At 47.9% G+C, this 15,686-nt stretch overlaps 1 protein-coding gene across 1 annotated transcript in view; it reads left to right on the forward strand.

Annotated features, from left to right (window-relative positions):
- Nucleotides 1-15,430, forward strand: part of STEEP1 (STING1 ER exit protein 1) — an 82,286-nt gene extending 66,856 nt beyond the window's left edge. The window contains exons 5-7 of the mRNA XM_073556106.1: nucleotides 5,768-5,857; nucleotides 5,990-6,082; nucleotides 15,047-15,430. Coding sequence (XP_073412207.1) covers nucleotides 5,768-5,857; nucleotides 5,990-6,082; nucleotides 15,047-15,109 — 246 coding nt within the window. The 3' untranslated portion in view covers nucleotides 15,110-15,430. The remainder of the gene's footprint in view (nucleotides 1-5,767; nucleotides 5,858-5,989; nucleotides 6,083-15,046) is intronic.
- Nucleotides 15,431-15,686: the final 256 nt, after the last annotated feature.

Genomic DNA, 15,686 nt, shown 5'->3' on the forward strand with positions numbered 1-15,686 from the left:
GTCTCCACGTATCCTCTCCCGCGATGTGGGACACAATGCCGGACTTAGCCCTGACCACCCCTAGGTATTGAAACATTGGGCTGTACAGAGGCACAAGACTAGTCCGTGCGGCCCCCACTGCTCCACCAATGCTCAGACTGCGGTGCTGCAAGGTGGCGGACGGTCCCTCTCCTCACCCCCTGAAGGGGTTAGATGGAGCTAGGGTGCCTGCACCGTCCTGTTTTTTTGTCAAAGACCCCCTCAGGCGGAAGAGGAGAGAGGGTCTGGGAGGGCTCCTGTAAGTCTTTAGGCTGGAGCCCACAGCGCTAGCCATGCAGAGGATACGTCAGGCGGCAACCTGGAACGCCGCACCGGTCAGTAGCGCCATACCGCCCCCCCCGGTCGGGTAGGGGGAAAAATTGAGGCTGGAGCTAGGCCGCGGCCGGAAGTCCCGCCCCCGGGACCGCGCGTCACTTCCGCCCGCCCTGCACTGGGCGACGATAGAAATCGAGGCCCCGGCTTCGGAGCGTGGCTAGGCCGCAAAGCGGAAGTACCGCCCCTAGGCCTGTTTTCACAGGCTGGCGCGCACCTCATATGTCGGCACGCGATTTGAAGGAAGATCCACGTCGGGGGGGGGGGGGGGCAGGACTGGGGTAAGTGCCCGAGAGGCCATGCTACAGGGAAAAACGAGGTGCTACCTCCTCCCCATAGACCCAGCAGTGGAGAGATATAGCATATCCGAGAAGGAAAAGACGCACACTTTCTTTTACGCTGCATGCATCTCTTGTTGGGCTGCGTTTCCGCGGGAGCAGAGCAAGCGTTTATGCGAATCCTGCGATTCCGAACGCGCCCAGGAGCCCTCCCCTGCGACCGTGACCAATGTGTCAAATCCCCCAGAGTGGGCCCGATCACTGTCACAATCCATGGCGTCGCTTATGAGAGCAATAGAGTCCCTTCAAGCCCCAGATAAGGGCAGGGACTGTGGCTCGCTGTCTTTAGACGGAACCTCCACCTCACTAGATCCTCCGGCCTGCAGGGGCTGCTCTCATTCCAGGCAGACCCGGAGGAAACAAATCCACAGGGTGTCGCCTAGTCCATCCGGTGCCTTGGCATCCGTAAGCTCTGCTTCTCGCTTCACGTCACCAGTGGTTGATAGCGAGCAGACCTCGGATTGCGACTCAGATGAGCCCCTTGACCTGGATACTACAGGGTCACGTGAAACAGTGGACAGCCTCATAGAAGCCGTCAATCAGACCCTGGGGATTGAGGATGATCCCGCAGCGGCTATGGGGCATAAGGTGGCATTTAAGCGAGTGAAGCGCCCGCACAGAATTTTTTCCTCTCACCCTGAGTTTGAGGACATAGTTCAGCGGAATAGAGAACGTCCAGACCGGCGTTTCTCAGGTCAAAAGGCACTCGAAACAAGGTATCCGTTTGCTCCGGACCTCCGTAAAAAATGGATGGATTCCCCGATAGTGGATCCGCCAGTTTCACGCCTGGCCACTAAGACCCTGTTAACTGTCTCTAGTGTTTCTTCGATTAAGGATCCCACGGACCGCCTTATTGAGAGCTTAGCTCGGTCAGTATATGAGGCGTCCGGGCCTGCACTCGCTCCCTCGTTCGCAGCAACTTGGGTAGCTAAAGCCATGATATCATGGTCAGAAACATTAAACAAGATCGCGCAGGAACAGGATGTACCTGCAGAGATTTCGGAGGTCGCAGGTCAGATGGCGATGGCCGGAGACTATGTAATTAATGCGTCTTTGGATGCGGCCAATTGTTCGGCATTTGCTGCCGCTAATGCAATCTCTATCAGAAGAGCCCTGTGGTTGAGGACATGGCGAGCCGATTCTACTTCTTAGAAGTCCTTGACTTTCCTGCCTTATCAGTATGGCTGCCTATTCGGGGAAAAGTTGGACCAACTTATCTCCGACTCCACAGGAGGAAAGAGCGGGTTTCTCCTTCAACAAAAGGTCAAACCGCTTTTTCATCACCCTTTTCAGGCACGTTTTCGGGCCTTTCGCAACCCCGGGTGGACTACAGGGCCCAATTCCGCCGCCTCAGGCCGCCCCAACCAGAATAGGGAGCGGCAGGTCTCATATAGAGCCAACACATTGGGGAGAACGCGTGCTCAACAGGCGAGATCGAGAGGATCCAGATCCCAAAGATCATCAGCCAAATGACTTGAGGCCTTTACCAGACGACACCAGCAGGGTGGGCGCGCATACTCTGGTTTCACCACGTCTGGGCCAACGTCGCTCACTACGCATGGGTAGAAGAATTGGTGTACTCAGGTTACAAAATAGAATTTGTCAGATGCCCTCCGAGACGGTTTTTTCTTTCCCGGCTTCCCAGGGTAGATGCCCAGGCAAGGGCTCTATTGGGAGCCATCAAATCGCTCCAGCACAACGGAGTTATTATTCCAGTGCCAGAACACGAAAGAGCTCAGGGATTCTATTCCAACCTCTTTGCGGTTCCCAAAAAGGACGGGTCGGTCAGGCCTGTGTTGGACCTGAAGCTTCTTAACAGATTCGTCAGGATCAGACATTTTTGGATGGAGTCTCTCCGTTCAGTCATATCTGCCATGGAGCAGGGAGAATACTTGGCCTCAATAGACATCCAAGGTGCATATCTGCATATTTCCATTTTTCCTCCTCATCAGAGGTTCCTACGCTTCACCATCAACGATCAACATTTTCAGTTCGTAGCGCTACCCTTTGGGCTAGCCACTGCTCCCAGAGTGTTCACAAAGGCTATGGCAGTTGTCATGGCCATACTGCATTCTCGAGGCATAGTCGTCTTGCCTTATCTGGATGACCTCTTGGTCAAAGGCCCTTCAATACGGGCATGCGAAGAAAATGTCAGCATCACGCTGGATACTCTTGCCCGCTTAGTAGAAGTCATCCCTTGTGCCAGCTCAAAAGATCTCCTTCTTGGGAATGATCTTCGACACTTGCCGAGGGTTGGTGATTCTCCCTCAGGTAAAGGTACTGGCTCTCCGGCAGGGAGTCCGGGCACTTCGCCAACCAGTCCCTCATACCATCCGCTCTGGGATGAGGATTCTAGGAAACATGGTGGCAGCAATTGATGTGATACCTTTCGCCCAGTTCCATCTTCGCCCCCTGCAGCCCATCCTCCTGTCAGCTTGGGACAAGAACCCTTTCACGCTCGATCGGCTGTGTCGTCTGTCCTCTCAGGTCAGACAGTCTCTCGGATGGTGGATAACCAGTTCCTCTCTGACTCAGGGGAAACCATTTCCCCCAGACCATTGGCTGGTGATGACAACCGACGCCAGTCTCCTCGGCTGGGGAGCGGTGTTTCACCACCACACAACCCAGGGACGGTGGTCGCCACAGGAGGCACGCCTCCCGATCAATTGATTGGAGATACGAGCAATTTGGCTGGCACTCCAGAAGTTTCTTCACCTCCTAGCAGGCCGCCCTGTCCGAATTCAATCGGACAACGCCACGGCGGTGGCTTACATAAGTCACCAAGGGGGCACTCGCAGCAGAGCAACCATGCGCGAGGTAAGGCATGTTTTTCAGTGGGCTGAAGCAAACCACTCGGTGATTTCAGCAGTTCACATCCCGGGCATGGAAAACTGGGCAGCAGACTTTCTCAGCCGGGAGGGTCTTGCGTCCGGAGAGTGGTCTCTACATCCCCAAGTCTTCCAGCAGATTTGTTAGTGGTGGGGAACACCGGATGTGGACCTGATGGCTTCCAGAGTGAATGCCAAGGTGCCCACGTCACTCAGGCCAGGGACCCGCAGGCAATCGCGGTGGATGCGTTGGTTCTGCCATGGAACCAGTTTCGCCTCCCGTATCTCTTTCCCCCGCTGCCACTACTTCCGAGAGTCGTCAAGAAGATCAAGACGGAAGGTGTGCCGGCAATCCTGCTGGCCCCAGATTGGCCCCATCGAGCGTGGTACGCAGATCTAATGCGGCTACTTGCCGACATCCCTTGGCGTCTACCAGAGCGCCCAGATTTACTTTCTCAAGGGCCGATTTGCCACCCGAACTCAGGGGCCCTGTGTTTGACGGCGTGGCCGTTGAATCTTGGATTCTATCCCAGGCAGGGTTCAGGAGCAAGGTGGTCGCTACAATGATTAGAGCCCGGAAGCCTGCCTCAGCACGAGTTTACCACCACACCTGGTAGGTGTTCTTCGCTTGGTGTCGAGGCCGTGGTGTTTCTCCACTGAGATTCTCGATCCCCAACATCTTGGCTTTTCTCCATTCCGGCCTAGACTCGGGCATGGCCCCAAGTTCCCTCAGGAGACAAATATCGGCCTTATCCTTTTTGTTCCAGCACAGAATTGTTACCAATTTGCAGGTGAAGACTTTTGTCCAGGGAGTCTCCCATTTGGTACCTCCCTATAGGGCGCCTATGGACGCCTGGGACCTTAACCTAGTACTAAGTGTTCTGCAGGAAGCTCCATTTGAACCACTGCAGGATGTGTCTTTGAGGTACCTTTCCTGGAAAGTGGTGTTCCTGGTGGCCATCACTTCGATCAGGCGGGTCTCGGAGCTGGCGGCCCTATCCTGCCGAGCTCTGTTCCTCACTTTCCATAAGGATAAGGTGGTGCTCAGACCAGCCCCTCCTTTTCTCCCGAAGGTCGTGTCCTCATTTCACATTAATGAGGATGTTGCCTTGACTTCTTTTTGTCCAGCACCGGTGCACCGTGTGGAAAAGGCTCTTCACACATTAGACCTGGTAAGAGCCCTCCAGAGGTATGTGTCGAGGACGGCGCCCTTTTGTCAGGTGGACACGCTGTTCGTGCTCCCCGAAGGGTGCAGGAAGGGACTCGCTGCCTCAAAATGGACCATAGCCAGATGGATTTGATTGACTAGTCAGGAGTCCTACCGCATTAGAGGCACGCCGATTCCAGCAGGGATCGGAGGGCACGCTACTCGGGCTGTGGGCGCCTCTTGTGCACTTCGGCATTAAGCTTCGACGGAACAGGTTTGCAAGGCAGCAACCTGGTCCAGCCTGCACACATTTGCCAAACATTACAATATCCATACTCAGGCCTCAGTGGATGTGAGCCTGGGTAGAAGGATTCTCCAAGCAGCGGTGGCGCACCTTTAAACAAGAGGTGCATGTAGCTTGGATCGGTGAGTCAATCTCCCACCCAGGGACTGCTTTTGGACGTCCCACAGTCTGTGTCCCCCGATGAGGCAAAGGAGAAACATGGATTTTTGTGAGAACTCACCGTAAAATCCTTTTCTCCGAGACGCTCATTGGCAGACACAGCACCCACCCTATTAGCCAGTTGGCCCTTGATTTGTTTAAATTAATATATGTTTACTTATTTGATATAGGGGTGGTGTTTAGGGGTGGTGTTTTTCGTTGGACATGTTGTACCTGTATTAAGGCTGATTTTGTTGTCCTCCTACTGCTTTGGCACCAAACTGATTTCCGCCCGCAATAGGGGCGAGGGTGTATACTGCGGAGGAGCTAATCTCTTTTTTTCACTTAGTGTCAGCCTCCTAGCGGCAGAAGCATACACCCACAGTCTCTGTGTCCCCCAATGACCATCTCGGAGAAAAGAATTTTACTGTGAGTTCTCACAAAAATCCATGTTTTTTTAAGAAGGCTTTCTTTGCTTCTTTAATGTCTCAACTTAAATATTCTTGGTTGCTGTGGAGGAGATGCATCAGGTCAGAACATGGCCTTGTGTAAGTCTTAGAAGAAGGAGGTGGTTCTTGTTATGGTCAGTTGTGCTGTGACCTCTCCATGCAAGCGTTGCATCACTTATCTGCTACTAATAGTGTTCCCTTTTCATTCTTAGGTGATGATGACCAAACGCACCAAAGACATGGGCAAGTTTAGCTCTGTTACTGTTTCCACCATTGATGAAGAAGAGGAGGAGATAGAAGCGGTATGCTACCTTATGCACAATCAACACTGCGCCTTGTCTATTGGACATTTTGTAAAAAAAAAAACAAAAAAACACATTTTAAAGTCTCATGATTGCAAATGCTAGATTACAGTATTTCCCTGCTTTTTACAGAGGGAGGTGGCTGACTCCTATGCCCAGAATGCTAAAGTGATTGAGAAGCAATTGGAGAGAAAAGGCATGAGCAAGAGAAGACTGCAGGAACTGGTATGTAGTCAGTGTGAACTGGTGCTTAGCACTGGCGTAGAAGATCGGTGACTTTAGTACATTGACCATTTATTTTGTAGCACAATTTGGACATTTCTCCAACTATGCCAACCATTGTGTCACCTCACCTTTATTGTTTTTGGTGCTGCCAGAGAAGGAGTACAGTGCTCTGCCAGTCACCTAGATCAGGGCTTCACAAAATTTTTCCACAAAAATGTAATGTCCGTTTCCACTGGCTCTAATTGTAGTAGAAGTCAATAGAAAATCCATTTATAAATATCACAAAAATTGAATTTGAATTGTCTCTATATTACAATAAAATAAGTACAAAGCGAGGCAATCACGTTACTTAACTTCAGAATGCTGATGCCAAAGGACTGAGCTACTTAGGCTGCTTTTACACTTACTGTGTTTTTGCCGGCCGATTTTGCGGCCCCAATAGATTTCTATGGGGCCGCAAACTCGGCCCGCAAAAATTCCACGGTGTGCCGTACGTCCTTGAGAGCTGTATTTGCGGCCGTGGTAAAAGATTAAGCTTGCTCGATCTTTTATGCGGCGTACGGACACAGCCCCCATTGTAAATCAATGGGGTCGCATAAACAAAAGGAAGTTTGTTTTGGCGGCGTACCGTGACTTCCATTTCAATAGTATTGGAAAATTAAAAAACGACGATCGCAAGCATTTTTGCGGTCCGTTGTTGCAGCGGACCATAAAATTGCGGTGATGCGGGCCGCAAAAACAGCGGTAAGTGTGAAAGTAGCCTTATAATCACTTCTGTGAACATGCCTCACTAGCAGCTAGGTGGCGCCTCACCAGCTTATATTATTATATATAATTTTGTATTTATTTTTTAAACATGGACTTTCAGCTTCAATTCCAACTGTTGTACAAACATATTGTACTAATCATTTAAGAATTACAGGAATTATGTACATTGCACAATTGGAAAATTTGCCTATAAAAGGTTTTATGGTCTGGTATGGCTGGTTATCACAGTATATCATGACATTGGCTTTTTATACACTTACTGGTGGATTTCTATTTTGTGTTCTAAAAAGCACATTAAAATTATGGTATTTTTATGTGTTTTTGGATAGCATTTTTGTTAACATTCTCAATACATGAAGAAAGCTCCACACCTAGACCCATGCTGTGCTTTAAAATATTATTTGTCACACACCTAAAAAATGAACCATACGTAAAGAAAAAAAACATCACTAAAGAAAAAAAGCACAAACTGAGGTATAAAGAAATTGGAAATACACTGAAAACAATGCTTTGTGCAACACAATCACTCTGTGGGAGAAATAGCAGAGACTTTGAGAGGGCAAAAAAGCAGTCAGATACATTAAAAAAAAAAAAGAGACTGGTAAGTTCAGTAACACCTAAGGCCTAGAAGCCCATGTCAAACAACTAAGGAGGATGACCCAGAATTATTTTCTTGGCAAAGAAAACTTCTTTCCAACATTTGGACAAGTCAAGAACACTCAAGGAGGTCAGTGTATCATCACAGATGTTCACAATCAAGACTTCTTTCTGAATATTTATGTTCATGTGGTGCCAACGCTCCAGAACAGAAAGGTCTGACTGGAAAACTGCCAAAACAAGAGAAGCAGTCGACAGCACTTTAAATATAGGGATGCACGTACCAGATCCAATGAACTCAATCGGAAAGATTACATATCAAAAATAGAGAGGAACAGCATCCGATCCAGGTGAAAAACAAAATTTGATCTTTATTTTGCCTTAATGTGATGTTTCGACCACTGTAGTTCTTTTTCAAGTACACCCCACAGAGAAAGTGGCAGATTTATATAGTATGGAAACACATGTACTGCAATCACCAACAAGGCCCCGCCCATTCACACATTACATACAACATGATTAAAAAAACTTTCACTTTACGTAATCAATATATACACATAATAACAATAACATATAACACATAGTGCAAAAAAGTTGGAATTAGTCCTACCGTAATGGTGTTTCCAGGAGTCCATCATGACAGCACCACCAGGAGGAAGTCCTTCGTATCCTTGATAGGGACAGGAACACAGAAGAGGTTAAATAGCCCCTCCCCACCACCACCTTTCGTTGATTTTCTCAAGTACCACACCAGGATGGATGCAACAACAATTTTATTGAACTTCCTCTCTACACATGTTCATATCACATATCCGACAGGAAATCCAAGGGAGGGTATATAAGGGGTGCTGTCATGATGGACTCCTGGAAACACCAGTAACAGTAGGACTAATTCCTACTTTCCAGGACATCCCTCCTGATGGCACCACCAGGAGAAATACCAAATAACTCCTATTAGGGCGGGATTACTGCTTGGAGGACTTTCCTCCCAAAGGCCGTCTGTTGGTTTGACAGAACATCCAATTTACAATGTCTGCAAAAGGTATTTAAACTAGACGAAGTCGCAGCCCTACAAACCTGGTCCATGGATGCCCCTGCACTCTCTGCCCATTAGCCGACATTGGTCTCAGTGAGTGTGCCCTAAGATTTTCCGGCGGCGGTTTCCCTGCCGACACACATGCTGCACTAATTGTCGATATTAACCATCTGGTTAAAGTAGCTTTTGAGGCAGCCTTACCTTTGTTTCTTCCCGCCATCTGGACAAAAAGGTTAGAGTCCACTCTCCGTCTCTCTGTGAGCTTTAAGTATTGTAGAACTCTCCTTTTTACTTCCAAGGAGTGAAGAGCGAGTTCCTTTTCATTGCTGTAGTTTTGGCAGAAAGTGGGTAACCTGATCTCTTGATTTCCATGGAAGTCAGTAACTACTTTGGGAAGAAAAGTTGGATCCAATTTTATGACGATACAGTCCTCCTGAATCTTTAAATATGGGTCTCTTATGGAAAGGGCCTGACTCTCACCTATACGCCTCGCCAAAGTTATTGCTACTAAGAAGACTGTTTTGAATGTTGCAGGCCTTAGATTTGCCTGGTCTAGAGGCTTGTATGGGTTTTCCCGTAATTCATTTAGAACCAAGTTGAGATCCCAGGGGGGCACTGAGCTACATATTGTGGGCCTAATACGCTGAGTGGCTTTAATGAATCTTACTACCCAGGAATGGTTGGCCAGTGGATAGTCAAAAAAGGAACCTAGGGTTGAAATCTGTACCTTCACTGTACTAGGGCTCAGACCCTTTTCAAAGCCAGCCTGAAGGAAACCTAGAATCTGAGGAATATTTGGACCATGAGTGATGGGTACTGAAGCTGTACAGAACAGAATTTCTTCCAGACTTTTAGATATATCGTTGAGGTTACCGGTTTTCTGCTCTCTTGTATGGTAGAGATGACTGGTTCTGACAAACCCTTTGACCTCAGGATCTCCTCAGGATCCAAGCTAACAACTGTAGCATCTCCAGATTTTGATGATGTGGAGGTCCCTGCATCAGAAGATCCTGTCTTGATGGTAGGAGGATTGGGTCTTCCAACGCCATCCACTTTAAAGGGGAGAACCAGCTCCTTTTGGGTCAGTATGGGACTATTAGAATTACCAATGCCTGACTCTCCCGGATCTTCCTCAGAACTCTCGGTATTAGATTGAGTGGCTGGAAGACGTAAGAGTGCCCCATATCCCAGGTCTGTGCCAAAGCATCTACCCCGGTCAGATTGTCTCCTGGATCTAATGAGAAGAATTTTCTAGTTATTGTATTTATTCTTGAGGCGAATAAGTCTATTTCTAGCATACCCCAGTGCTGGGTTAGCTGAACAAAGACCTCTTCGTTTAGAGACCATTCCGAGGGTTGAACCTGCTTAGGAAATCTGCTACCTGATTTTTTGAGCCCTTTAGGTGTACTGCTGTGATTGATTTTTGCTGTGAGCTCTGCCCAGGAAAATATTGTCTCTGACTGCTCCTGTAAGTGACGGTGCCTCGGATCTCCTTGATGTAGTAGGAAGGATACTGTGGTTGAGTTGTCCGACAAGACTCTTACATGTTGATTCCTTAGCCCTCCTTGACATCACATCAGTGCTGTGGACCATGTTCCCTGGAGGTAACAGCCTTCCATGTGGGCTCCTCTGAGACTTGCATCCGTATTTATGTTTACGCATGGAAACACTCTCCAGGTCCTTTCTTTCTCGAGGTTTGCTATACTGGCCCACCATGACAAGGAATGCTTTACTTCTCTGGATATTAACATCCTGTTGTCCAAAGATGTTTCCTTGCCGTCCCATGCCGAAAGGACCTCCCGCGGTAAGATCCTTGAATGAAACTGACTCCATTGGACACTTGGAATACATGAAGTCATTCGACCCAGGATTCCCCTGGCTTTCCTGATGGAGACGTATTTCCGCTTTTGTACCGTCTGAATCCCCTGTTTAATTGTTTGTTGTTTGTGCAGTGGAAGGAATGAATACTCCTGTTCGGAGTCTAGGAGTACCCCTAAAAACACCCTTTTCCTTTCTGGCTTAAAACTTGATTTCTTTGTTTATTAACCACCTCAGCTTCTCCAGGAGTGAGACGGTTGTTAAGCTTTCTTCCATCTGTCGTGGCGAGTCTGCCACTAGCAGCAGGTCGTGCAAGTATGGGACGGTGAGAATGTTCTTTTCTCTTAAGAATGCAATAACTTCTGCCATGAGTTTTTTAAAGATTCGGGGACCAGAGGAGAGACTGAATTTCAGGCACCGGAATTGGAAATGTTGTATCCTCCCTTGGTCGTTTATTGCGAACCTGAGGTACTTTTGATGCGAGGCATGAATAGGTACATGGTAATAAGCACTTTTTAGATCTAGAGGTGCTCATTACCAAGTCCTTTCTTATCAACGTTATGACTGATTTGAGTGACTCCATCTTGAACTGCTTGTAGATCACCCACCGGTTTAGTGGTTTCAGATTTATTATTGGTCGGTATTCGACCCCTTGTTTCTTTATGGATAACAGACTCGAATAATGTCCATGGAACTGTTGGGAATGAGGCACTTGAATTACGACCCTCAAATCTATAAGCTCATGTATATCTTTCAGAAGTCTTTGATGGACCGCTGGAGACTGGGCATGGGTTAGACAGTATATTTTGGGTGGCAACTGGGTGAACTCGATCCTGTATCCTTGAGCAACTGTTTTCAGAATCTATTGATTCTGGGTAATCTACTGCCAACCTTTCAGAAAGTACTGGAGTCTCCCCCCAATGCCTCTGGTGTCATTGCCTGGTGGGTCTGGGCCTTTGATCCTGAAAGGAACTTCTACCCTTGCCACCCTAGGGGTAGCTCCACCTACTGGAATTCCCCTTTCCATTGTAGTCCTGCCTGGGGTGAGAGCGAGTCCTCCGAAAGAACTGCATTCTCCTCGGTTTTTCCTCAGGAAAGCCCTTCTTTTTATCAGACGCGTTCTCAAGCAACTCATCTAGAACTGAACCAAATACGTGCAGACCAGAGAAGAGTTTTGAACAAAGCTTGTTTTTCGACTGGGTATCCCCTGTCCATGATCTTAGCCACAGAGCCCGCCTCGCCACATTTGATAGTGCATTGTTTCTTGCTGCAAAGCGTACTGACTCTGCTGATGCATCCACCATAAAGCCAGTTGCCATTTTCAACAATGGTAGCGACTTCAGGATTTCATCCTTGGGAGTCTTGTTTTTAATGTGGTTCTCTAGCTCCTCAACCCATAGACTCATCGACCTGGCTACCGAGGTGGCTGCTATGTTCACTTTCATGATGGCTGCAGATGACTCCCATGCTTTCTTAAGGAGGTCCTCGGATCTCTTGTCCATCGGATCTTTAAGGCCAGATGAGTCCTCAAAGGGAATAGCAGTTTTCTTAGAGACATAGCCATAGGTATGTCGATCTTTGGTACGGTTTCCCATACCTTGGTCTCTTCTGGATCGAAGGGAGTGTGATACCTAAAATCTCTTGGGACTACAAGCTTCCTCCCCACGTCCTCCCATTCCTCCAATATCATTGACATTATGTGATTATTAAAGGGAATCTGTCACCCCATTTTTCGACTATGAGCTGCGGCCACCGCTATCAGGGGCTTATCTACAGCATTCTGTAATGCTGTAGATAAGCCCCCAATGTAACCTGAAAGAGAAGAAAAAGGAGTTAGATTATACTCACCGGGGGGGGGGGGGGGGGGGCGGTCCGGTCTTGGTCCGATGGGTGTTGTGGTCCGGTGCCTCCCATCTTCTAATGGTGACGTCCTCTTCTTTGCTGCCTGTCGTAGCTCCGGCGCAGGCGCACTGCTCTGCCCTGTTGAGGGCAGAACAGAATACTGCAGTGCATAGGCGACGAACCTCTCCCGGGCAGAGCAGTGCGCCTGCATCGGAGCCATGACAGGCAGCAAAGAAGAGGACGTCTCCATTCGAAAATAAGATTGGAGGCACCGGACGGCGACACCCATCGGACCGGACCGAACGCCAGGGTGAGTATAATCTAACTCTTTTTTCTTATCTTTCAGATTACATCGGGGGCTTATCTACAGCATTACACAATGCTGTAGATAAGCCCCTGATGGCAGTTGCCGCAGCTCATAGTCGAAAAATGGGGTTTCAGTTCCCTTTGATCGGATATACTCTATTCCTACGAGTTCTCACACCGCCAAACATCTCATCTTGGACTGTCACAGGTTCCGAGGACTCCTCAACCTTCATTGTACTCCTGACAGCTTGCAGGAGCATGTGTGTATTTTCGGAAGAGAACAGATATCTTTTCCGTTCTTCTGGGAGTACTGCTGAGAAACCTTCACCCAAGTCCTGTTCAGAATAGCCAGACACGTCTTCTCCCTATGAATTCGGATCCATGTCCCATCTGGGTCTCTTAAGACGGGGGGATTGTGCTGGTAGTCGTGCTGAGAATGTTGTTTGCGCTTCCTCTCTGATCATAGTTTTTATACTGGTAAGAAACAAGCTTTGCGCCTCCTGCAGTAATTTGTACACGCATCCTTCACATAGCTTCTTATCATATCCCTCTCACGGTCTGGTCGTGCATAAGGGACATCTGCTAGATTTCATTTTGGCCGCTAAAGTGTACCTCCTAGGCGCCTCCTTATTCTGAAAGATAATACATAAAGAAGGGCTCTGTAGCTATGGATCTAGTGACCAGCTAAGAGACCCCTACTACACCCTACTCGCATGGTCCAGGGATGGCTGTAAGGATTGGACGTCTGGACGGCTAGCATTCTCCATCTTTACTAAGTCAAGTATGCTGTCAGCTTTCCGTCTTTAAGTAGTCTGCCTTACCCGGCTTCAAGACATCTGATTTGTCCTCCTTCCGAGCCCAGCTGCTCTCAATTCTGGCGTTGCAGGACTCCGGCCGTACTGCACATACCCCATTCCTGCTAACACTCAACCTGGCCCCGTACCGGCTCGCTTCTGCCGCTATGAAGCATCAGAAGCGTAACAGGACCTGGGATCTCCTGGACACGACCCCCCCCTCCTGTCCTATACTGCCGGCCGACCAGGGAGAGACTCCAGCTAGGCCCCGCTTTCGACCCTGTCCCGGATGTCATCGCCGGCGCTCCCTCCGACCTGGCGCACCGGAAGAGTAGGCCCGAGCCACCGACTCTAAAGCCACAACAGCCGCTGCTGCCCAAGCCCCCTGGGGAGGGCCGCGGCAGATGTCAGGAACACACAGCTCAACCGGCTGCTGAGTTACCTCCTCCGGTCTCAGCATTCATGCAGAGTATGCTCGCCCGGCAGAACCTCCACTGCCCCAGAGCCCCCTAGAGAGGGATGTGGCTGTTCACGGGAGCCTCCTGCTCGATCGGACTCCGACACCCAGAGGGACGTCGTTTCACAGGTACTTCCTTCGCACCGCCACCTTCTGCGTTTGTCCCTTATTGAGACAGGAAAAACACTGAAGGGTAGTGGTGGGAAGAGGCTGTTTAAACTCTTCTGCGTTCATGCCCCTTTCAAGGATACGAAGGACTACCTCCTGGTGGTGCTGTCAGGAGGGACGTCCTGGAAAAAAATATTAGCAATGAAATTAAGTGAATTAACCACCCATAACCCTATGTTGTCAGGCCAATCCGTGGTTAGCATGATAGTTGTCCATGGAGATCAAAAGCCAATATATTTCTGTGTCTCAAAAAGATCATAGTAAACAAAGTCTATATGCCAATAGATGTCCAAGCCCCATTTTGGCGCCAAAAGGCACTTATCGATAGACCAATCATATACAGTATACTCGTACTTTTTGCCAAGAAGAGTGGGCAGCGTTGCCATCTGAGAAAATAAAGAACCTCATCCACATCTACCACAGAAGACTTCAAGCTGTCATTGATGTTAGAGGGGGCAATACACGGCATTAAGAAATGGGGTATGTAAACTTTTGATCAGGATCATTTGGATGTTTTGACTTGTCGTTATGATTTAAAAAGAGAAAACAGTAGTTTGACAATAAATGGCTTCACCCAACCACTAACCATGAGTGGAGAAAAAGTGTTGGTGTTATCATTCATAGTCTCTGAAAAAAGGCCAAGAAACCAAAAATTCTGCTGGGTTATGTAAACCTTTGAGCACAACTCTATATTTCTATTAGGCTATCACGCTCCGGTCGGGAGAGCCGGTGCCAGTTCTTGCATTGCGGTCTTTTCTCGGACCGTTTTGCACAGACGTCTGAATGGGCTACAATTCTGAAATCGTTAATGTTACAATATTTTTGTAAAAGAAAATCTTGAATTATTAAAGTTAAAAGCAGAAGGTTTTTAATCCTACAGCTGCCACTTAACACACGAATTGTCCCCTGTGATCATCCTTCTAGGTACCCCCTGATACTGTAAACATAGCCAGTTGCCCCATCTCACATTAATTTAGCCCGTTTTCTGAATGCTGTCCCGCCCTGCATTAGCATCTAGTCATTCATTAGGAGACATGTAATGGGGATAATGTACGCTGTTTCTGTGCACAGGTGCCATATGTTTCACTCCTGCGATGCCTCATGGGCTTTATGATCGCCAGACGTTTGGTTCAAGGTTCATTTTAGACTTATCTATTTACTGGTGTGTTTTTTCACAGGCTGAATTAGAAGCAAAGAAGGCAAAAATGAAGGGAACGCTGATTGACAACCAGTTCAAATAAATGGGACAAACTCATGTAATGTGAGGAAGAATGACTTGCCAGCCATCACATATTTCTGACTTGAAGTATGGCCACTTTTAGCATGTCTCTACAGAGTATGCCACCCCTGATAGCAGAGGCTCTAATCCATATAAAGCACAAAATGGACCAGAAAATGTTGAGCCTTAAGCGTTCGCTCTATTTTTTTTGAGGGATCAGGAATTATTTAATGTTTATTCTGCATAATGGACTTTGTAAATTGAAAAAAAAATCTTTTTTCTTCTTTCAGATGGATTTTATTGATTTTTTTGTTCCTTTAAATAAAAGTTTGTATTTTCTTTATTGTTGTATAGCGTCCCTTTGTGGCATTTGTGGTCATCCATTATTGTAGTGTTTCCCAATAAGGATTTGTTGGGAAAAATACTGCGGCACAAAGCTGAAACTAGGCAGACCCTGTTGCAGTCACCTGGGCCTTTCTGCTTTATTTTGTATAAGATCCTTTTTTCCTAATGAGTTCTCTTTCTCTGTTCCTCTAGCAAAATAGAATAGAGCAATGCAGCTCAAAACAGGTGTGAAGCAGTGAACTTGGCAAAACTTA

Source organism: Dendrobates tinctorius, unplaced genomic scaffold, assembly GCF_039654945.1.
Source record: "Dendrobates tinctorius isolate UK_male_01 unplaced genomic scaffold, ASM3965494v1 ptg000231l, whole genome shotgun sequence".
Taxonomy (NCBI): domain Eukaryota; kingdom Metazoa; phylum Chordata; class Amphibia; order Anura; family Dendrobatidae; genus Dendrobates; species Dendrobates tinctorius.